The sequence below is a fragment of the Excalfactoria chinensis genome, chromosome 9, assembly GCF_039878825.1.
Source record: "Excalfactoria chinensis isolate bCotChi1 chromosome 9, bCotChi1.hap2, whole genome shotgun sequence".
NCBI classification, from domain to species: domain Eukaryota; kingdom Metazoa; phylum Chordata; class Aves; order Galliformes; family Phasianidae; genus Excalfactoria; species Excalfactoria chinensis.
Window position 1 is genome coordinate 16385871 of NC_092833.1, and position 24178 is coordinate 16410048.

General features: G+C 42.1%; 1 protein-coding gene across 3 annotated transcripts in view; it reads right to left on the reverse strand.

Moving 5' to 3' along the window:
- The window catches only part of LOC140255954 (uncharacterized), a 189560-nt gene that overhangs the window by 67132 nt on the left and 98250 nt on the right, over window positions 1–24178 (reverse strand). For all 3 annotated transcript variants that reach the window (XR_011904619.1, XM_072343997.1, XM_072343998.1), the window contains exons 6-16: window positions 21979–22101; window positions 13065–13187; window positions 10031–10153; window positions 8459–8596; window positions 6304–6426; window positions 5749–5871; window positions 5066–5212; window positions 3642–3773; window positions 1575–1703; window positions 1117–1245; window positions 37–171 (exon numbers count right to left, since the gene is read on the reverse strand). Coding sequence is in view for 2 of the 3 variants with exons in the window: in XM_072343997.1 (XP_072200098.1) it covers window positions 37–171; window positions 1117–1245; window positions 1575–1703; window positions 3642–3773; window positions 5066–5212; window positions 5749–5871; window positions 6304–6426; window positions 8459–8596; window positions 10031–10153; window positions 13065–13187; window positions 21979–22101 (1425 nt within the window). In the remaining variant the exon portion in view is untranslated. The remainder of the gene's footprint in view (window positions 1–36; window positions 172–1116; window positions 1246–1574; window positions 1704–3641; window positions 3774–5065; window positions 5213–5748; window positions 5872–6303; window positions 6427–8458; window positions 8597–10030; window positions 10154–13064; window positions 13188–21978; window positions 22102–24178) is intronic.

The following is a 24178-nucleotide window of genomic DNA, read 5'->3' on the forward strand; positions in this document are numbered from 1 at the left end:
ATAAACAGACAGTGGGAACAACCCTTCCCGCTGTACCTTTTTGGCACTTCTTGCCATGATACCCAGGCTTGCAGCTGCAGGTCCCATTCTGTGCACTGCATTCCATCGTATGCTCCTTCACACACTGACACTCTTGAGAGCAGCCTGCACCGAAAGCCCACCTGGGACAGGCTGCAGGCAGGTTAAAAGGAACTGTTAGGTCTGTAATTAGGCATTATTTATCTGAAATCACAAAAAGTGTTAACTTTTCTATGGCAGTGCCTATTAATGTGTGGGAGTGTAAAATGCAGTTTATATGACTCCTATATGAAGTAATTAATTCCATTCCAAGCAGTATGCGGCAAATGCAAGAACTAGAAATGTTTTGAAGCAAACTTAGTTAAGTTTTGGAATGAAAAATATTTGGATATAGCCCAGAACCAAAATTTCATGACAAAAGAAATAATCAAACAACTATTTTCTATCTTGCATGGGTTTCAGCCCTCACCCCCCAAAAAAAACAATAAAAAACCACACACCATGAGTGCAAAGAAACTGGACTGCCTGTTTAACAACACTCTTGTGTTTTGATTCATTTTATTCCCATTTAACATTTGATTGCATTCACGATTATGTTTTTGTACTATGAGCATTCCTACTTCAGGACAAAACCTGGATGTTTCAGCTGGAAAATGCATGCAGGGAAGAAGACACAAATTTAAGGAAAACTAATGTTTTTGCATATGACTTTTGACTTACCATAGGGTGAGCACTGAAATCATCAGACTTAAACCTTATCCACCCTAACTTTAATGTGCCCAGCCCAACCCCCTTACAGCCCTCACCTTTATGCATTAACAAACCTCAACTCTTACAGCAAGGATTAATTGCTGCAGGCAAAGGTAAATGGAGTTTGCGGGGCCCTACAGAGTGAGTGAGAAGTCTTTTGTCTTCTGTTCCTGTCTAGTCACAGAGCTCATGGACTATGCCCATCCCCAACGTGAGCTCTCCTGCTAACACCACCAAGCAAGGTCTATCCCAAAGCCTTGCTCATTTTGGACAGATGTGGAATCTTTGTGAGTCTGCTATGCTGCACACATATTAAATAAACATACTAGTAAGACTGCTGGGACTTACTGAGGTGGCAGAAGCGTCCATACAGCCCAGGGTCGCACAAGCAGGCTCCGTACAGCCGGTGGCAGTGGCCACTGTTGGCACAGTTGCATGTTTTGTTGCAGTTCTTCCCAAAAAATCCCTTGGGACAACCTTTGGAGTGAACAAATGCATCAGTTGTTAAGGATCTAAATGAACACCAGGTCAGTTCTCTTTTAGAGGGTGTTACAGAAAATACCATGTTGATGGCCTCAAGCTGAGCCTCTACAGAGGTCACTGGTGCAAAGCCCTTGCTTTCTCTCATCCATTTCCTTGCCTCATCACTCGAGGCACTCCATGGGGCTGCGTTATATCTCACCAAATGGAGACTATTTTCATGTGGCCAAGATGTACCACATGCCACATGACAGCCACGCAGAAATAAAGGGAGATGGTGAGGCCTCAGGCTCACACTACACCTGGCGGGATGAGGGAGCTCATACCGTCTTCACAAAATGGCCCCTGGACTCCTGGTGGGCAGTGACACAGTCCTGTGATGGGATCACAAGAGCCTCCATTCTGGCATGTGCAGATACCGGCACAACCATCACCGTACGTCCCCTGGGAGCAGGCTGCAGGGAGAGAAGAAAGAGTGCATGGGCCCCAACATCCCGTCTCTGTGCTCCACATGGAGCAAAATGAGAATGCAGGCATCAGAACTGGGAAGGAAATAGTCCCTGTAGTCAAATGGGCTCTGAGCAATGTCACAGTCCTTCTATATATGGCAAAAACATTCACCTAATGTTTACTAGATGATTCTAAAGTGATATCTGAAACAACGAAGTTTGCTTAAGTGAAAAAATCGGTGAGGTACCCATACTCTCCCCTGTATATGCTGCACATAATTCATGGGCTCAGAACAATTGTCTAGGAAGTACCAAGCTTGAAAATACAGTACAGTTTTATACATTTGAAAATACATGTTTTAAACACCTCCCATTCACCAATGGCCATTACAAAAATGTTGTGTTTTTGTTATACATTCTCTGAAATTTCACAGCTGACCACGTACAGAAGTGGGTCCACAACAGGACAGGACTCCTTCTTATTGCTCTGATTACTCCAGTGCAAAAAAAAGAAGAAGTGGTAAAATAGAGCACTGTTCCACTGTTTGCAGCTTGAGCCAATTGAGTAACTGCAGTTGCTGGAGTCATTTGACTTAACTGACATTTTATCAATGTACATTAAGAAACTTGACATTTCACATCCATTTTCATTTGGTTTCTGGGGTGTATTGTTATAGAAATATAGTTCCAGATTTCTCAGCTGTTTAGCGCACCCTAAGCCCATGAACTATGCCATTCTTTTTTTTTTCATTTTAGAAAGAAAGAAAAAAGAATGAAAGCCATCACATTTGGTTACTTCATACAGATTAGATGTTGTATTTTATTCTTGTCAGTGCTTGCTTCATTGAACTGCAGGTATGCCTTAACACAGTTCCATTAGTCTGCATTCTCTAAATGCCAAAGTTAAATTCCATAACATTACATGCATGGATATGTAGTGTAAATATAGAGCAAAAATGTTATTATTATTTATGAAGTGAACTGAAGAATTTCCTGTCCTGAAATTTTTATAATCTCCCCAGAACCCTTAAAGCACCATGAATGCCAGTAAAATCATCCTAATATGGCAGCCTGAGTAGTTGTAGGTACAAATCATCATTTTAATCCTACTCATGCCTATTCCTTCAGCTGTCCGTGGTGTTTACAAACCAAATCTACATTGGTCTCTAGAAATAACTAAGGGCAGACTGATGATTTATGTCATTTTCAATCACTTTTGTCTCTAAACAAGCCTTCTAAACAAGCAAGATGGTGATTAACCTGAGGACCACTGCCTATCGACGTAAAGTAATGTTATCTTTCCAGTTGGTAAACACGCATACTTCTGAAACAGAAAGTTCTTCTAGCAATAGGCAAGAATAAGAAGAAAAATCTGAAACATACCATGCGCAACACTAAAAATTAACCAGCACCAGAAAACTATGCTAATAGTGAAGAGGATGATTAAAAGAAAGAAGCAAGCAGCTCAGTGTTACCACTACAATTTAAAAAACAAGAAGGCAGTGTCTTGGGATTCTATAATGGAAAACCAAAGTTTAGCACATTTGCCCACCCAGACAGTCACATCACCTGCCAGGACAGCCCTCCAAAACTCAGCTGGGCAAGCCAGGGAGCAGAGCATTGCAAGCACTCTGCAGCACCTGGCACTTCTGGCAGCAAAGTGAATAGGAATGGTACCAACATGAGCACTTTGGATGGGGCACTGCACTGCACGCAATGGCAGAGACCTCACTGCCTGAAGGTGTGTGTCATTTGTTATAGCATGCATACAATGTATACAGTGTCATACAATAATAAAATGTTGATCTGGAAGTGAAAAAGCTGCGCTTCTTAAAGAGCTTTTTGGATTAAAAGTACAACAGTTTATTTCCTATTTCCTACCTATCTTCAGTGTCACAGCTCAAAGTCACTGCCTTTCAAATGAATTCAATGCACTGTACTCACTTTCATTGCAGATGATGCCGGTCCACCCAGGTGAGCAAACACAGCCACTGTTCTCGCTGTTACATCTGCCTCCATTCATACAATCCTCACAGCTCAAGCTGCAGTCATTGCCAAAAGTGTTATCAAGGCAAACTGAAAGGAAAAAATACAGAAGGCTCAGTGAGCATCAGACAAAACACTTCTAGAGGCTCTTAGCTGTCCTTCCAGATGCACAAGCACAAAAGGGAACGTGCATGACATTGACAATCTGAAAAAAAGCCTACTCAATTCATTAATGTTCACGCTGGAAGCACAGCAAATATCACCAAGTCATGCCAAAACGTACCCCTGGGTGGACACTCCCAAATTTTTTGCTTAGAATTTTAATCTGACTAAAATGAAAACCTGGACTGCAGCTGAGATGTATGTCCTTAAATACTGAGATTCCCCTTCAAAGAGCACTTAAAAGTACTTTTTAAGAGCAAATAGTTTGCCTTCAGAAAAACTGGAATTGTGCTAATGCTAAATATAATTGTATACAATGAAAAATATTTACTGGGAGAGATTCTTCTTGTGAGGCTCACCTTGTTGTTCTGTGGTTTTAGTAGGTGCATTCTGTGCTGTAAAGCACAGTCAAGCAATATTTTTAATGGCATAGTTTGAGCTATTCTAGGAAGACAAAGGATAATGCACACATTTATCACTCACTTGTTGCCTGTTGGTTCTAGGAAGGGTTATTTCAGGCAGAAAAACTAAGAAATACAAAAATGCATTCCAGCTTCCCCATCCTGCCCTCCTTGTCTGCCCTATACACAGCTATGAGCACCCACAGGCTCACACTCTTCTTCTTTCCTTGGGGGCTCTGTTGATAAAGGAAGAGAAAAATAAGGGCGTCCTCTTGATTGAGGTTTCTGTGCCTGATAATTTTGCCCATGGTGATCTCATTTACCAGTTTCCCAGTTGATTATCAGTGTTATTGAGTATACCCGGATACTATGTGATCTGGGAGACCTAAATGGTTGTGTTCAGAAAAATAAGTATTGATTGTAGCTGAGACTGGTTCCTGGTTCATTGCCTATAGAGCACAGCTCTCAAATGAATAATTAGAGCTAATACAAAAGTCATGGGACATATAACAAGCACCAGTGAGCCACCAGCACTCATCAAAAGGTGAGCACTGGGTCTGAGCCATTTCACAGCGCAGTTTCCATTTTTTGGGGAGGAACTGATGCTGTGTAGAGTACAAAGTATGCAAAGTTTGAAGAAGCACAGGACATGGGGTTCTGCACTCACTCCTATGGCTGTGTGCATTTGTGGGCTCTGCTGCCTCATCTCTATGTAGTTACCTCACCGAGAATGTTACTCAGCCACCAACAAAGCTTCTCAACCCCCAGAGGAAAGTCACATGGGTTTTTTTTAATTCACAAATAAGACTGTGCACTCACCGGCTCTGTGCACCAGCGTCAGCTCTCCTCGTTGCTCCTCATCCTTGCGTGGGGCCCCATGCACATAGTGCAGGAGCTGAGGGGCACCTCTGAACTGCAGCCCAGGAGCCCCTGCGAAGCCTGACACCGATGAGTCCCCTCCTAACACTGACACACAATGCATACAAGGTTAGGATGGCATCCCCAGACTTCCTCCCCAACACCCGTTTTGCATTTGTGCTTTGGTGCTGGGTGACTTCCCAGCTATGCTCTGGTACATCCTTTTGCAGTTGATTTGTTTTCTGGTTTATAGAAATGAACAGTTTTTGATGCACAAAGTAAGAGAGAAGAAAAGAGAACATTTCTCTTTCTTCTGGAAATAAACCCTGGACCTCAAACAAAACCATCCCTGTTACTGTGCCAGAATTTAAATGGGAGTTTAATTTTCCCCACCTGAAGTTTGTGATTGTTGATAGTGAGTGAGGGTCATTACTCTCACTCATCTGGGAGACGACAAAGACAGAGCAAGGCTGTGTGCCCATTTCCAAAAACTACAATTGAAGTCTTAACATGATAGGAAATCATGGACACATCTGAGAGCTCTCAAGTAGGGTTCCCAAAATCCCAGGACCCATGAAGATCCCAGCTCTGAGCTCACAGTTGAGAAATACTGACCAGCCCTTCAGGATGCAATAGGAACTCACCAATGCAGGAGCGCCGGTCAGCGCCCAGCCGGTACCCCTCCTTGCAGGCACATTCGTAAGACCCCAGGGAATTAATGCAGACATGGTCACAGTTGCCATTCTCAAGACGACATTCATCCACATCTAATAAACAGGCATAAATGCTGGTTAGTGTCTCTATTGGGAGAGTGTTCTCTGTTCAGGGCCAGAGCTGATCCAACCATAAGGAAACCAAATTTTCTTAGTACTTTGGGGCTACTGAGTGTATTAAAACATTTCATCTCAGCATGGAAGAGATCATTCCACCTATGCTTTTGCCTCAAGTGAAAACAGCTGCTCTAAGCTGTTAAGCTCTGTTGATCCTTTGGCTATTCTGAGGGCTCTCCTTTTGCAGAAGTAGTCTTTAAAACACATCCACATACAGCACACACAGAAAGAGAGGGAAAGGTCCCTGATTCATCTCCCATGACCCATCTGTCCTTGCTAAATGCTGGCTTACTGCTTTCCAGCATTATGAAGCAGAGATTCCCTTTTTAAACCTTACAGAGCTGAGTATGACCAGTGTGGGGCACTCACCGTCACAGCCGCAGCCATCAGCACTGGTCTGGAAGCCTGCTCTGCAAGTGCACTCGTAGCTGCCCACGTAGTTGATGCAGAACTGGGAGCAGCACGACTCACCATTCTCACACTCATCCAGGTCTGCAAGGATGGGGTGGGTCAGTCAGCCCTGGGCTGAGCTCTCACCCCAGCATCAGAATGCAACGCACGTACATAGCAAGCAGCTATTGCACTGCAATTTACTTTTAACCATTTGCACATTCATATGTTCAATATTCAACATCAGCAGTGAAACAGAGATCTAGACTAACAGTGCATCTGCTTGTGGGGTGGGAGGGTGGGGGTTGCCTGCAAGGTGCAAATGTAGCTCTTGAGAACCGAGCCCACTCATCCCCACCCTGCTCAGGCTGTTCAAGGTCTGTTCCATGGCTTTGGACACCTCCAGGGATGGGGCACCCACAGCTCTGGGCAGCTGTGCCAGGGCTTCAGTACCCTCTCAGTTAAGAGTCTTCTCCTAATACCTAACCTAAATCTTCCTCTTTCAGTTTAAAACCATTCTCTCCTGTCCCATCACTATCAGACCACTTAAACTGTTGATCTCCCTACTATTTACTATTTAATAGCTCCCTTTAAACACTGGAAGGACACTATGAGGTGTCCCTGGAGCCTCCCCTTCACCAGGCTGAGCAAACCCAGCTCCATCAATCTTTCTTCTGAAGAGAGAAGCTCAATCCCTCTAAGCATCTTTGTCGCCCTCCTGAGGACCTGCTCCAACATCCCTTATGTCATTCTCATGCTAGGGGCCCCAGGCCTGGATGCGGTACTGCTGCTGGCATCTCATGAGGGCAGAGCCCTTTCCCTATTGCTGCCCCTCTGCTGATGCAGCCCAGGACACGTCGGTGTAAAGGGCTGCAAGTGCACAATGCTGGCTCAAAGATGCAAGAATCAAGCTGCTATCTTCTGACTGCAGACTCCTGGCTGGTCTCCCTCTCCCCATCTGCTGCCCTGCTCAGTGGCCACTGAAGGCCATCTTGTCAATGCTGAGTTTGCAAAACATTTCTGAATGTTACCTAGGAAAAGAGCCACAGATGGGAAAGGTCGGTGTCTCAATTAACCTTGGAGAGAGCACCAACGTTATTAGGAAACACGGGCAGGAGAAAGAGGAGAAGGAAAATGTAATTAATCAGTCAAGGTGAGGAGGTCAGCACAAAAGTTATTAATGTAGGTTATTTGGACATGGAGTGTTTTCCAGAAATGTCAAAGCTGAGCTTCTCTGCACTTTGTCAGATGACACCTCACTCTGGGGTCTATTAGCAGCCCATTGTCTGTGTAGGAATATGAAATGTGCACCCAAAAGAAGGAAATTTTTGCTGTTAAGAGTAACTTTGTGCTTCCTCAGCCTTGCCAAGCCCTTCACCTCTGCTCTCGCTCCTTGGCAGGGTGGTTCTTACATTGACATATCCATTAGCAGGTCACCGCCTCCTCCTCAGCACAGGAACAGGGCTGAAGGAACCTTCTCAGCCCAACTCACCGGCTCAGGATCCATGTCTGCCTCCCTCTCCTCTTCCTTTATATTCTTAATTTTTGTGCTCCAGCACCAGCCACACTCACAGAATTGTGCTTTCCTCCTGCCCTGATCATGCATCCTCCTGACTCCGGGCTTTTCTCCTTGCAGGACCTTTGTCTATGCTGTCCCCAGAGCTCTTGCTCCTTGCCCCTCTTTCCATCTAACTGTTCTTTTCCACAGTGCCTGCTCCTTTTCTTTCTTTTTTTTCTCTCTTCTTGTCTATTCCTTAAATCTTTAATGGCATAGCGATAATAGAACGAGATAGCGTAGCAAAAGCTGTAAAGAAAAACAATCCTGTCATAAAATCATATAAAACATGAAGGAATTTTTAAGCTCTTCTTGAGTACTTCCTAAGTGACACTTCTCACAGCCAAGAGTGCAATCTCACCACTAAGCATGGAAACAGAACAACCTCTACGGCACAAAGCAGAGTTTGCACATGCAGCACTGCTGAAAAGCAGCTAACCTAATGCAGTTGTAACCTAATGCTCCCATCCTAAACTGGCTAGCAAGAGGAGAAAAGCAAAACAAAGCCTCAGCAATGTGATGCTTGGGCTGTATGCAATGAGACATAGTCTTGACAGCATGAATTGTACCGCTGGTTACCTGTGCATGCCTTGCCATCTGAGCTGAGCTCGTAGCCGTCATGGCAGGAGCAGCGTGGCCCTGTTGCTGTGTGCTCGCAGCGGTGGGAGCAACCACCGTTGTCTTGCTGGCAGCTGTCCACTATCTCCATTTCAATGCCTTGAAGAGAAACAAATAAAAGGGATGGTAAAAATAAGCACAAGTGGAGAGGCAATGGAGAATGAGTGCTGCACAAGAAAGCATCCATGAAGAAGCAAGCAGCTGGCTCCTTTTTTTTTCCTTCCAGCTTACCTGGAAGAAGGCATCAATTCAAGATATATGGAAGGCTACATCTAATCCATTGTGTGATTGTTTGCATCAGGGAGAAGAAATCTAGGTTGTTGTCCAGTAAGCTAAGTTGGGATTTACAAACCCAGACTTTATGCATCATCTTTGCCATTTACTTTGTCTTAGCTGTTCATTAGTAAAACACGGATTTCCCTATGCCACTGGGGATGAGAGAATAAACAAAGACTGTGAGTTGCTCAAACACAGTCATAATCCTGATCATAAAAATATGCAGAATGTTTGTGTTTGTATTGCTTGCCCAATAGCTTTGTGCATGAGGCACAGAGAATCACCATCCACAGAGACCTGCTGAACACTGAGGTAAAACTATGATACATTATACACTATTACATTGGTTTCAATGCACATTGATATTTTAAAAGTGATTTTCATCCTCATTAAATATTTCTTACATGCAGATTCTTGAAGTACACATTTACTCTCTGGCATATGATGTGGTTTCCTAAGGAAATGCTGCTGAAAGTTCCTGCTCTGTATTATTGGACTGAATGATCACTGCCCACCTCTGCTAAAAGAGGTCATGCTTCTGTCTGCGTTTCAGTGACCTTATATTAGGTCCATAATAACATCAACTCCTTCACACCATTTCCTTTATTAATCTCAATTTACCCTTAAGTACAGCACAGGGATCACCAACCAACATGCCAACCCTCTGCTCAAGGAGAGCACTGAAGCTTAGGAAACCCTGCTGTGTGCATAGGGAAGAAAACAGGGTTCACTGTTATCTTAGCTTGGGAAATTTTAGCTGTTCCAATATATATATATTTTCATTCTAAATCTTGTTTTATTTCGCCTTCTTAAGCATCTACTTAATAATGTCAATAATCTCTGCAGAAACACGAGCAAACCTATGCAGATGAAGACAAGAGCAGAATGTCATGTTGGTTTTCTCCTGCATCAGACTAGGCATGTAAGAAAATGGGGAGAGGGAGGGCGGAAATGAATACATTTCACAGAACAGCAATATTTTGGTGGTGCTGGAATAGAATTCACCAGGCTCTGAAGATAAACCAACAGGGAGATTTGCTCTTTGAAATGCAGTAATTAAGGTCAGTGAACAGAGGCTTAGGAAGGTATCAAACCTGCAAAAATGGCAATAGCAGAAGATGAAGAAAATAATATTAAGCTTGAGTTTTTGCATACATTTATTTTGCTGGGAATGTTAATCCAACTGAATTAAAAGTGAAGCATAGCAGTTGGCAGATAAGGCGGCCTGAAAGGCAGAGCTGTAAAGCTGTCACTTACGGTAGCACTGCTTCCCATCAGCCCCCAGCTCAAAGCCGGGATTACAGGCACAGGTGAAGGATCCCAGCATGTTCACACAGCGATGAGCACACCTGGCTCTCCCTTCTGCACACTCATCAATGTCTAGGAAGCAGAGAGAAAGGCAAATATATTAAAAAAAATACTACCCTACAGTCACATGGTTGTGTTTCTAGATGTCCAGTGGAAAGAGCATCTTGATGTGAGTCTGCAAATGACTGCATCTGATGGATCCAGGAACACTGAACTCACAGCATTGTTCTCCAAAATAATACCTTTTTCTACTCTGTACTGACCTTGAGCCCCTAAGCATGAATTTTTACATCAGATATGATATTTATTGTATCAGTATGAGGGTAGTTCTGAAAGTAATGCCTCCTATTTTATTATGTTGGTTCATGATGTCAGAAGCAGATGGTGCTGGTGTGTTCCATCCAGAGAATATGGCACTCATGGACATTTATCGACATTTGTCAAACATTTATGGAGTCCAAATGGTGAAAGTGAGCAAAGTGAGGCCGTGGATGGTGTGTTTCAGCAGGGGCAGCAGTGACATGAAAGGCAAGCCATGATCCAGATGGCCATGCACAGCTGTCACACCATGCAATGAGAAGCATCTCAATCAGCTCATCGTGGTGGTGGCTATGTTGAAAAACAGTGTTTTGTAGCTGAGAATTTGCTCTATTAAACAGCATTATTGTGCTCTTTGTATCTGTTGTAGTTTCCATGGTAGAAGGCATTACTTTTGGAGCAACCAACATAACTTTTCTGTATTTCCTCTAACAAGAGCAATGGTACAAGAAGCCACATAAGAACTCAGATAAAAATCCTATCTCCCACTACCCTAAAATTAGCATTAGGTCCACATGGCCATTACATTCAAATTAGTGGAACAGGAAATATCTGATTATTTCCTGAATGTTAAATGATTTGGAATAAACGGCAGCAAGTACGATGGAGACAGATCCTCTCTGTCACATCCACAAATCCTGAAGTTCCTTCTGCAGAGAGGAATCCTCTCTCATCAGAGGAAAAAATAGAAAAGACAAGGAGCTGTATGTGGGGAATTATATGCCACTAAAGGCATCTATCTTCCTAAAATCTCGGTGGGAGGGCATGACAATGGGAAAGGAAGGGAAGGAAAGGGAAGGAGGCCTTATTTGTACTAGATAGTGCTGCCATGTAACACAGCTGCACACCCCCAGTCTGCATGCAGACACAGCACACACCTACCCACCTCCTGCTCCTGCTTTGGTTCTGACATTGCACTTGCAAAATGCAGATTATACCTGGCAATCATCCTGGGACAGAGCACCTCATGTCCAGGAGGGGATGCCAGGCATGCAGTTCCTTGCTCTTTACTCCAGAAAACAGCTTTCTAACAGCTCCTCTCCATATGTGTTGTAATCAGTCCCGTGCTCACAGACTCCTGCACTTGAGCACAAGCAGCTTTACGAATGCAATCAGCCTTCTTGCAAAAAGAGGCCCCAGGCAGTGCAAACACCACAGACTGACCCATGAAGATTTCAGGATGAATGACAGCTGCACTGAAGTGGCCATGTATGCAGCTGCTGTTCAGAATAAAATGAATTATTTCTCCTTATTCTGTAATAAAATGTCAATTTGCAAGTAGAAAAATGTTGGCAAATGCTGGAAAAGTTCTTTTCTCTTCTTATGCTTTTCAAATAGAAAAAAATATATATTTGAGAACCATTCCACAGCCACCATGCTGCAGTCATCTCTTCATATCTGATAAACACAGCTAATAGCTAAAGCATGACACCTCCCTGCCCTGCTTTTCCTTTTAGCTCAGGTTACAGGGAGTCAGATACCAGCTTGAATTTGGCAAATAAAAAAAACATGGAATAGTTTCTAAGAAAAGCATATACATATGTATATTCATATTAGGAAATGATTCCTGATGACTTATGACTGCTGCCATGGGGTCAGAAAGAAAATTTGTTCCAGTATATAACGTTGCCAGTTATCTAGTGCTTTATTTTATACATAAATTAACAGAACTGTCAACATTTATTCAAGATAAAATGAGGAATATGCTGACCCCAGTATCAAACTCACTGCTGTTTCCACTGATTAATCATCACCATATAGTCTACATTACTTGAAAATACTTTCTGGTATTGAAAATGCTTTTTCAGTAACCTTACACATATGAGTCGTCCCAACAGGATCGCCAAGGTGCACTGTGCTCCTCAAAGAAGGGTTTACAGGCAGCTGAGTACAATATTTTGTATGGAATCAGCATCCTGTACAGATACCAGCACAGATATGACACAGCAAGCCTAGTATTGGTAAAATCTTGGCCAGGTGTTCAAAAAGAGGAGTTTAAAATTAATGTCTGAAAGTGCACCCCGATCCCAACAAGGCTGTTAGAAACCTGCGCATCATGAAGTCCATGGGTGCTTTGTGCTTCATTGAACTGATAAATTCTTGCTTCCAAGCACCATACTGAAGAGAAAAGCTGTAATTTTGGTTTCTAATTCCCACACATTTCAGGTCATAAATGCTTCGGATCCCTTTGAAAATCCCAGCCTAAATGCAGGACTTTGGAATTCAACTTTTTAAGCTCCTCTCTTTGGAAAAAGTAGACTTTGTGATTTCTTTCTTCACAGTACTTTCCTTATGAATATGGAAACAGTTCTCCAGCTAAAAAGCCCTTTGAATTCTAAATAGGTTTTCGGTGACCTGGTTCAAAATGTTACCTGAACCAATTTCTCAGGAGCTGTATCTGGGGCATTATTTTAAAGGGACACTACAGGAATTACACTACAGCACTGAGAAATCTCACTGCTAGAAACAATGATTGATAAGATCATGGACTAATTGCCATTACAAAGGTGCCCCTCCATGACTACTGGCTGATGTAACTATCACAAAGAGAAATGCTGTAAAAAACGTGTATGTGCTTGTCCAACATATTTCTTTTAATTCAAAGCCCAGTAAGCCAAAGCACCAAACAATATCTTTCCTTCTAATAGAGTCCACAGTTTCTTACCTAAGCAGGACTTCTTGTCTGTAGAAAGATAATGCCCTGGGTGACACTCGCATTTGGCAGTTCCTCTCTCATTTTGACAGATTTGTGAGCATCCTCCATTCCCACTTGTGCAGGGGTCTATCACTGAAACCAATTAGAGCACACAGTCAGCTTAAAGGTCACGCTTGTGCCTGGAAACGGTCTTACCTGCCATCGTTGCAACCAACAGCTGAGATTACGGTACTGTGAAAGATTAGATTGAAAAAAATATCTGACAGGAGTTGGGGTATGGCTAAATCCGTTGTTTTCCTGTCTGCTATTTTCTCTGATCCTGGACAGCATTTTCCACAGATCAGCAGCACTATAAACTGAGGGAAATTGTGGGTGTAGTACTCCCTGGAAGCAGGATGGAAGAATACATTTTATCCTTATTTTACCATAGCAGAGCAGGTTTCAAGAGTTGCTCTAAACAACAGCAATTAGTACCCCAATGTTTGAACCCATAAGCACACTCAACAAGGAAATTTGCCAAAGAATAACGTGTATGTAGAAGTCTCCAGAGAAAACACTCACTGAAGAGCACCAGAAGACCTCCTCCAATCTAACAACATGTGGCATTAATGTTATACATCAAGGTTTTTCACTCGTTTTCAGCAATAACATGCGATTTCAAGGATAAGCAGTTCTAAGTGATGAGTACTTAAAAATACATTTATAAAGTGCCTGCAGAAGTCTCCACCTCAAAGACTTCACTGTGGTTAATTTGTTTATTTCTGGAGCGCGTGGCTGCTGGAAGCAAACGGATGTGTTTGCACAAAAAATTTGTCCATACACAAACTGGCCTACCGGGACTGCTTGGATGAGATGATTTGGGTTAAGAGCCAGAGTTAGTTTTCATACAAAAATCTGACATTATGCACAAGGCTGGTGTTCCAGTGTGGAGTTCAGTTACATCAACACACTGGTGAATAACAGCATGTAGGCAAATGTGTAGGATGCCTTTGAAAAATGTGTCTTTTAGAGTTCTAAACCATTTAAAAATAAAGGCCATTTCCTTACAGTTCAAGCTGCACCATAGTTTTAGCTTCTTACTAATTACTGACTGATTTGAAACGTTGGACCAGTACTCCACAGTTGCCTCCAGCCTGACTTCTCCTTCACTTCTCCTTTATCTCAAGTTCTATTCGGGGGAACTTCTGGAGGGGAACTGGGTAGGAAAGTCAACATCGGTTGAAAGTGCTTTCCTCTAGACTTTGCTCCATTGGCTACCCACATACTTATATGCATAGCTATGAAGAAGAAGGTGCTGGGAGAAGAAGACCCATATTTTATAGAGGTACTTTAAAAATGGTGGTGTATTTTTTTTCCCCATGTCCTCCAACTTTTGCTTTTTTATCCTATATGTAGCCACTGGCATTGTATGTCACTGCTGGCAACAGAGGACACTGCCTCAGAACACCTTCAAATTTCCTCATTTCACCTCCTGACATCCCAAGAACACAACTACTGGAGTGTGCAGGCCGAGAATTTGACAAGATAGCATAAAATAATATCACAGTTAAGGATTTAGAACTGAATTTTTCTGTTGGACTTTCAGCACGATAGGTTGCAAATAGGTTTTCAAGGGACAGCAGCACTTCATCTTATGTGACACTTTCAAGGCTGACAGCTTGGCTCTGCAGTTAAACAGTTGCCTGTCTACAAAGGATTTAGCTTCAAGCAAGAACTTGTTCCCTGACTGATGCCGAATATTATTTCTTGATTCTTTTTTATTATTATTATTTGGATAAATTAAGTGAAATCACTATCAAACAACATCTGTTAAACCTACGTATTATAAAGGTTTTCAGAGCATCCAAAGCTTTAATTTGAGAGTGATTACAGCATAGAGTAAGACCTGTAATAATCTGTGACATGACAACAAGCAAACAACAAATTATAGGGTACATGGTAGTAAAATGTAGTAATTTGAATAAAAAATAGCAGCCTTGGAAGTCCCTAGACAAGATAAAAATCTGTAAAGGAAAGAGATTTTCAGAAGATAAAGCAACCACAGATTGACTTGTTTTACTTGCTTTTGTTTCATTCTGACATATCTGTTCCTTGCTGTCACGGGCAGGTTTCAGGAAAAGCTAGAAACATCTCATTAGTGTTCTTTCTTCTATGCATTTGTCTCATATTGTCTGACTTGTTAACATTACTGGGTAACAGGCGACACCCTATGAAACTCTATTCCAAGCTGTTAAATGTTCAAAAAACAAAGACCAGGAAAACCCCAAATAATCCCAGAATTGATCTGTTTCCAGGCTGTCCTGAGATATAGAATCGTATCATAGGATCATAGAATGGCCTGGGTTGAAAGGGACCACAATGATCATCCAGTTTCAACCCCATGTTACATGCAGGGTCGCCAACCACCAGACCATGCTGCCCAGAGCCACATCCAGCCTGGCCTTGAATGCCTGCAGGGATGGGGCATCCACAGCCTCCTTGGGCAACCTGAAAAAGTGACACCAAGGCACTGGTTTGAGGCAGCAAGAATGCTCTTGGGAAAGCATGTACTGCATGTGCTGGGAACCCTTCCAGACCTCCACTGCAAGGTTGCAAAGGTTACGGTGTAGTTCTCCAGTCCTATTGGTTGTGAACTCTAGAACAGCAAAAGAAAGAGAATTGGATCTCGTCATAGTCTGCTTGCTTGTGGCAACTGTGACTTTACACAGGAGAAAATATAAAGTGGTCAGTGTTAAAATTTCTTTCTCCTAAAGGAGTGAGAGTTGGGAATGGAAATAGCGGTTATTTATACATAGGAAATTCAAAGTTGATTGAGAAGGATATATGTCCTCATCACTCCTGGATAGTCCAATGGAGAACTCACTCTAGCAGAGATCTCATACAGCCTGTGCCTTTACACAAATACCAGTGTTATTGCAGATCCCATCCATACACATCTGGTGCACCACTCTGATTCTTCACAACTCCATCCCATTGCTGTGGCTATATGGGGAAAGCTGCACACTGCTAGGTTTGGATGTTCCCCCGCTGTCTCTCAGCATCCTGGCTGCAGTGTCAGCCCTGGGATGACAGCCTTAATTGCCAATCCAATGCACTCATGGCCACTTTATTCTCATTTGTTCTGTAAAAACCTTGTCCATCAGCTTAACTAGCACTTTTCTCCCCTGGGTGTTTACTTTTTAAGGCATTTATGGGAGAAAAGCATCCCATTTCATTTTGCCAGCTAAGCTCCTCTTACAAGACAAATCCTCCTTCCTCTGCCCACAGCTGCTCTCCTGGAGAGGCTGTGCTGCTCCATTTCAATTTCCATCACCTTGCATGCCATTTACCAACAGGCTCCAGCTCAAGTCTGACCTGCAGATACAGCCGTTGTTCAGGAATTCCAGTGGTGAAGCTCACACAGGCCAGAGCCCGAGGCCAAACACTCTGCAATCCACAGGAGCTGACGGCAGGATTTACTCACACTTTGTAAACAGCATAGAAAAGCCCTGAGGAGAAGCAGAGCCATATGGAAACAGTGTTGTGATGGGAGTTTTAGCAAAATAAATCCTCAAATTTGGACCTATCTTTCTCAGGCACATCCAAGGGTGCCACATGTGTGCACGATTGTCGTGATGTGGGGGGAGGTTTGATTTTAAAAATGATGGATTCTGTTAAAGAAAAAAGGCAACAATCAAACTCAAAGGTAGCAGCACCATTCTACGTGCAAGTGCTCTGTAGCCTGAAGGGGAGGAATGAATCAGGCTGTGATTAGGAGCGAGATAAGCCAAAATCAGATACAGAAAAGACATCGTGTAGCAGAAAATTGAGAGGCCAACTCTATATACAACGTGATGAGTAAGGAGATGTTAGGATTAAAACGTGCATGCATCCCATGCACAGGGCTGCCTCGCACCAGTGTTGGCCAAAGGCAGTGAGTAGAGGAAGATGTGACTGAAGTGCAGCCACCCTTTGATCTGAAGGCAGCAAAAGGCCCAAGGGTCTGTCAGTGGAAGGAGGGAGAAACAGAGCAGTCCCACTGGCATTGCCCATTGGCATTTTTTCAAGCTCTGAAGGACTGTAGTACAGACACATGGAATAAACAAGGACTGAGGTGGACATGAGCATCTCTGAAGTTACTGCTCCTTTCACCCTGGCAGATTAATATTCTTCCTGTTCAGCATAGACCCCCAGCCTCTGAAGAAACATTTCTCTTCCTGCCAAAACATGTTAGCACACACCCACACCTATCCACACACTGCATATAAAAATAAGATTGGTCCTCTGAACCTGTTATTGTGCTGCACACACGTACATGTGAGAGTGTGCAGGGCTGCATCTATCCATACTAACAGCAGGGATGTATTATGCTCTCCATCAATAGTTGGAAAGGCTATTTTGTCCTCCATGGAAAGCATCAAACTCTGGCTCCACTGATGCCAGCAAAGAGCATTGACATTTCTATTATTAATATTAGTATATATTCAGTTATCTGTCATAGATATTCAGAAAATGGAAAATGTTAGCCACAAAAGCTGCTGTAGGAGGCATTTCGCCCTATGCTATCCATTAGCAGACAATTAGTTCCTGCATGGCAAAAAAAAGCTAAGCTTTGACCTGCAATATGCATTTCTCAACATGTTATTGCCTAAAAAATGTAAAAACAACCCTAAGCACAGAACTCTTGTTAGAAGACAGCTAGTAGCGATAGAGTCAGCACACAGCCTCCTTCTGCCTGTGTTTATCGCCAACTCAAATTATAACAAGAATGTAACCAGACAAACTGTACTTCTACTTCTGTGGTAAAACAAAGGTTATAGATTTGTAGAGATATCTTCTTTGTTATTTCCCCTATTAAGAGTCACAGTGTGTGAAAGCCTCCACAAAACCTGCATCCCAACAGCTTTCCTACACAGGGAAGACATCAAAGATAACAGCTGGCGCCAGAGATGAATTGGGCTCCAAAGCCTGTGTTCTGCTTTCTCTTCTTGGAGTTCAAACAAGAATAAATTCCAGTGAAAACAATGAATTTATATCAGTCCAAAAGCACAGCCTGGTGCTGAAATAAATATGTTTTCTGTCTGAATTTCTGTTTTCCAGACACCAGCTGGTTAAACTTTAATGAAGTTAAATTTGTGACATTAGCATAGTCAAGGCACTGACAACCAAACAGAAGTAATGGACACTGTTACCTTTGGTTATTCTAATTGCCTAATAGGTAGTGAATTCTCAGCCTGGCACATATAACTAAAAATGAACGCAGAATCAAGCAAATTTTGGGGGCAAAATGCTAAAGGGCAACATGAGCTTTGTAAAAGATGGGACTGTGACACAACACAGTCAGAGATCATGACAAGATTCAAGAAGAAAGCATTTTGCTCTCGGATGCTGTTTATCTCTGAAGATACTAACCCACTTTAGAAGTTATTCATCCTGCAGAATAAGCAGAAGTTTCTCATGAGAAAAGGAGAAAGGGCAAACAGATTTCTTCAGATCACTCTGAGGATCATGCAGTTGGGTCCCAAACACACCATGATGATGCAATAGGAGGACTGGACTTGATGCAAACCATTTCAGCAGTTTCCCATGCAACCTCACGGTAAAGTAGCCTGCCTCTACCAGGTTTCCAGGTCTTCAAATGTGGGCTGAATATCTTAGAAGAAGAAAGATCCCCTTTCCTATGTATGGGAGACTTCCAAGCCATTGAGGCTGTAAAATCTGCTTCCCTCAAGTCATTTTGGCACACTGCTCCTTGAAATGTAGCATTTCCAAAAATGGAAAGAATGAACAAAACAGAAATCTGAGCTGGGTGCATCTGAAATCCTGTCTAAAGGGATCCTTGTTTCTAATTTCTGTAGTGGAGATAATAACCTCCAATAAGCAGCTCGTTTTCAGAACGTAGACCCTTTTTATTCTTTGTATGTTTGAGAGGTTGTTACATCCTCTAACATATTCTTCTAACAGATACTCTTGCTATTATGAGCCCCGCTGGAAATGTTAGATGTTCTGCTCAGCTGCACTAGGTTGAAGGAGATGTGCACTGTTCCTTTTACCCCTTGATCAGATGAGTGCTCAAAATGCAGAAACTGGAGCAGCAGGCCATGACAGCCCCATCCCCACCTGCACCTGGACAGCATGAGCTGCTCATGCCCAAATCCCCGGGCTGTAAAATGGTTTTATACAAAATGCTGCTCCCTGTCCTCATCAGCCAACATCTGTCTTGTGCTTCAGCACACGAGAGTTTATTATATCCGTTTATTTTCGTTTCCTGTCTAAATAGCTGAAATGGAACTCAATATTCCCTGCTCAGTATTGTGTACATTCATTACCATGATAGCAACTGTCTGTAACTTCCTTCTGTCTCTCCTCTCAGGATTTATTTCTGTTTCTCTTAGATAAATTCTGAGATGCTGAGTTGAACATTGTGTTAAGTATTTTTAATAACTGCTTTTCAATGCTTACATTCCCAAAATGAAAACTCACTTTCTGTTAATGTTCATAGCTAGGAAAACGTAAAACTAAACTTTATGACTGGCGCCAAGAGCAAACCGCTATAGACTGACCACAGAAGGCTGTGAGCATTATAAAGGTAAACTCATATAATCTCCTCAAATCTCTACTTTTTGTACTTATCCTTCGCATCTTGATCACTTCTCCCCCTAAGCCACATTAGTCATTTTTAATATGAAATTCCCTCTCCACACTGCCAAAAATTAGACTATTCAGAGAGAGCAAAGCAATTCAAACATCCCATCTTTCACTTTTGTGTCATACCTGGTCACATCTGATCAGGGAGAGATGAATTTCTTTCTCTTCTAGTAATTCATAGGAAAACACCTCTGCTTCTAGGTAAATAGACCCATTTTGCTTTTGCCTTAAATTAATTTATTTCTCATACCCTCGTGTTTTCTCACACATACTCTCTCCAACTGAGAGAGCAAAGAAAAGATCCAGATCCACTTGGCCATATTTTTAATTGCAGTTCATTACCAAGTCTATGTATACAGTAAACCCAACAAACCTGAAATGGTAAGTTCCTTAAATGTAGAAAAAGATGCTATGACCGCAGCCTGAACACGAGTTCATTTTGTGTTCTGGGTGCATCAGTAAATTTATTGCTGTGATAATACAAGAAATGATGAATGACATCTTTGGCTGAATTTAAGCACAACTGAGGGAATTCACTCCAGCACAGAAACAATGACAAAACTGTGAGAGAACTGATTCTGCAGATGTGGTCTGACTACACTTGCTTGTTCATCTCAAATTACCTGAAATCAAGTTTCAAAATTCAAACAAATGACGTTCTCTTCACTGCGGAAGTGACAGAATATTTTCATTCTATCTGCAGAACTTGACAACTTGACTTTTATACTGTTTTAGATGCAATACAATGAGAGTATGCATATATATATATATATATATATATATATATATACATATATATATATACATATGAGTATTTTCTAAGCAAGATGCAGAACTAACTCTGCCTCTGTCATTTCTGGGCTCAGAGTCCAATGTAAGAAGCAAAACATTTATTCCTAATGGCAGAACTGTTTATCTTTTCACCAAACACAGAAATGACCATTATTCTACATCACTAGGACCATAAAATCCTTCTTCCTACTGCTTTCTACACCTTGATGATTGGAATGGGATTCTTCTGATCAAGAGGAAAGATCTTCAATATGACATGAAGAGAACAAATTGGTTTGCTTTGCGACTTCTTCTGTTATTGACTTTCAGTTATTGTTTTCTGTGCCATAGAGAAGTACAGCATGAGTTTGCTCACTGAGCAGAGGGATTTAGTATGACTTGTAACAGAGCTACTCCAAACATGACTGCAGCAGATTATGACATATTTCTGGCAAACAGGAGTGATGTAAACCTTTAGGACAGATTTAAATGCAGGAAGGGATGAAAGGAGACAAAACTACTGTAGAAATGAGGAGCCATCACAAACCTATAGCACCCTGCTATATCAACCACCAGCAAGAGCAAAACCAACACACTCCAAACTGACATCTTCATCCATATGCATAAGAACCTCCTGTGTGAGCTAAAAAGATTAGCACAAGCAAAACATTCCAACATTCCTGTGATATGCCTCGGAGGAGAGTTTCCAGCCCACCCCGTGCATACTTTCTCATTTTGCCCAATAACTAGAATGAAAAACAGACAGTTTTTTGTTACTGCTTTACCTAAAAAAGAAAACAAAAAGAAAGAAAAAAGAAAAGAAAAAGAAAAAAAAAAGAAAAAGAAAAGAAAAAATAAAAGAAAAAAAAGAGAATTAAACATACAGCAAAAACTGAAGAGAAGTGGAAATGGGAAAGATTTCTTTCCAAGCAGTTCCTGAAAACAGAGAAGACCTCTGTGTTGAAACTTGACAATACTTCAGTATTTCGTTAGCCTTTTATCACTCCCTCTCCAGCTACCAGCCCACAGCACCATATTCCTAAAAGCATCTTCATAATGGACAAGTTTAGCCTCTGCTCTGGATCCTCCACAGGAGATTTTCTGCTCTTCTCTCTGGAAAACACCATCAGAGATTTTCCTTCATTGTCATAGTTCTCAGCAGGGCTGATGGTTTCCTTTTGATCATGGAACTACCCAGGAAACCCACAGGATCCACAGCCCTTTCAGTCTAACAGAGATCTCACCTACTGTGGGTTGAGTTAAAGCCAACTTTAGGGTGGCAACCCCAGCATTTTTGTCTTTCTCACCAAATACACAAGATCTGTTCTGGAACTGACTGGTCAGAAGAACAGCATTGAAAGAGAGCTTGCTGTCCACTATTTGTGCCTCTTAAGGAAAAATAGGAAAAAAAGACTAAGAAAGAGTAGAAGAAAATGGAGCAGAAAAACCCAAGTCTACAAACACTTGCACTTATACAAGAACACAGGAGAAAAAAATATATCCATGCCTTGCAGCATGTACTCACTCAAGCATGTGCGGCCATCGGAGTGCAGCCTGTATCCTGCCCAACAGTGGCAGTGGAAGGAGCTGTGGGTGTTAATGCAGCCATGCTGGCAGCCACCGTTCACCTCTGCACACTCATCCACATCTGTAGGAGGAAGAGAGATGGCTGAAATTACCAAACTGTCATGGCAGAGACATAGTTCAGTTCTCCTGGAGAAGCTTGTAGCTTGGACATAATGCAACCATGATGCTTCAACTGCGATGGTTTTTTTTTTTGTTTGTTTGTTTGTATATTATGCAGCCACGCTGTAAACAGAGCAAAGAAAATTGAAATATTATGGTGTTTTTCAAAGTGCCCACAGGCACCGTCTCTGTAGTCTTCTTCTGAAGCTCTTGCTAATTAGAGTGGTCTGTGACACCAAAGTTTCCTTGGGGGAAGAGAAAAGAAGTCCAGGGAGAGAATACAGAATTCAAACACGTCTGGGTATAAAGGTACCACTGGTCAAACACTGGGCTTTTGCAAAATTATGCTGTGAATAGATTTCTTTATGCATCAGGTCCTAAACCCTATATAAGGTCTTCCTTGGATACAAGCACATACAACTGACATGGCAAAGAGACATGCAAAATCAGAACTCATGCTTCCAATCAATGAGAGCACAGGCGTTACACAGAAATGGTTTTTGTGTCACACTTTCTGTGACTCCTGTCCCTTGGGCTTTGGCCAAGAGGGTCAGCTGCGTTGTCTGTCCTATCTCCCATCTCCTTGTGACTCCCAGCCCCTCACTGTCAGAGTAGCTCAAGAATTAAAATATTGCTGTGTTCCCAACATTACTCTCATTCAAAATCCAGAGCACAGTACTGTATCAGCTACTAGAAAGGTAATTAACTCAACCCAAACCAGGACAATCAACTTGACAAAGCTGCTGCAACACTTCATCTGAGAATGAAGACAACAGTGGACAAAAAAGACCAAGAAAACTCGAACACTTGAGTGTTCAGCAATAATTCACAGGACTGAATTTTCAAAAGTATCACATAAGCAGTTTCTATATATTTTCTGCAACACCACACTACTGCAAATAGCATTTGATTGGCATGTTGATACCATTACCTTAAAAACTGACATAGAAATCACTGGAAATAAGGGCCAGTTGCCCATTCCCTGACAAAGGTTGACCTGGCAGATCCTTGTCTTGGGTTTGTCCATCCCTTCCTCACGGCCCCCTGGGACAGCAGCTTCACATCACTCCATCTCACCCAGGGGCGATGCTGGAGCCAAGTCATGCAGACTGCTGAAGATACCCTCCTGTTGCTAAACCCAGACCTCCCTAAACTCCCTTCTGCACTCTGTATCTGTATATCCTGTTGTGACATTTATTTCTTAAAGGCGCATTCTGACTTTACTCATCCAAACAGTCGTGGATGGAAAGAAAGACAGGAGTGGTGGCTACAAGGAGAGGCTGTCTCCTAATTGCTGCTGCAGGGAAGAGGATGGTAGCAGAGCCAGGAATGTGGAGCACAGAAAGGAGAAAACAAGGAGGGGATCTTCCCCCTGGGTATTGCACTCAAGGAGCATAGGAGTCTGGCTTTCATATTTTTGCTGTCAATGTATCTGCTTTGCATTTGGCTTTGATGGTTTACATTTGTTACGCTTTTATGTTTATTCCATTCTAGAAAATCTAATCAAAATTAAATGAAAAAGGAAGTTTTAAAGATGACTTGGAAATGCACAACATCCTGATCCTAAGGAAACATATTTATCAAGTTTAATTTTAATATTTCACATGTGAATTTCACTCACCTAAAATGAAGTCCTGGTGTTGAGTAGGATATAAACTCAGACCATTTGCTAATGTGTACCACTTCTTAATCCTTCTACTATATTTGTTCTTTCATTGGACTGTATACCATCTACTTTCCTACTGCCTGAAGACATCTGGAATACTTAAAATAGCCCAAACCAAAACAGAAGTTTCATTATTATTATTATTTTTTTTTAATGTAAACTGTAAACAGAAAATGTTATTCATCTTGTTGAATGTTACGCAGTTAAGAAGCGCTCTGCTGAAAAATCCCAGGATGAAATCCAAACCAAGAAACTATTTGTCATGAGTATCAAAGAAATAAAATACACAAAAAAAGGCTCAGAGAAATACAAGAAGGAAGAGGATGAGCTACATAGTTCCTTGCATCCCAGTATTTATACCTCCATTAGCTTG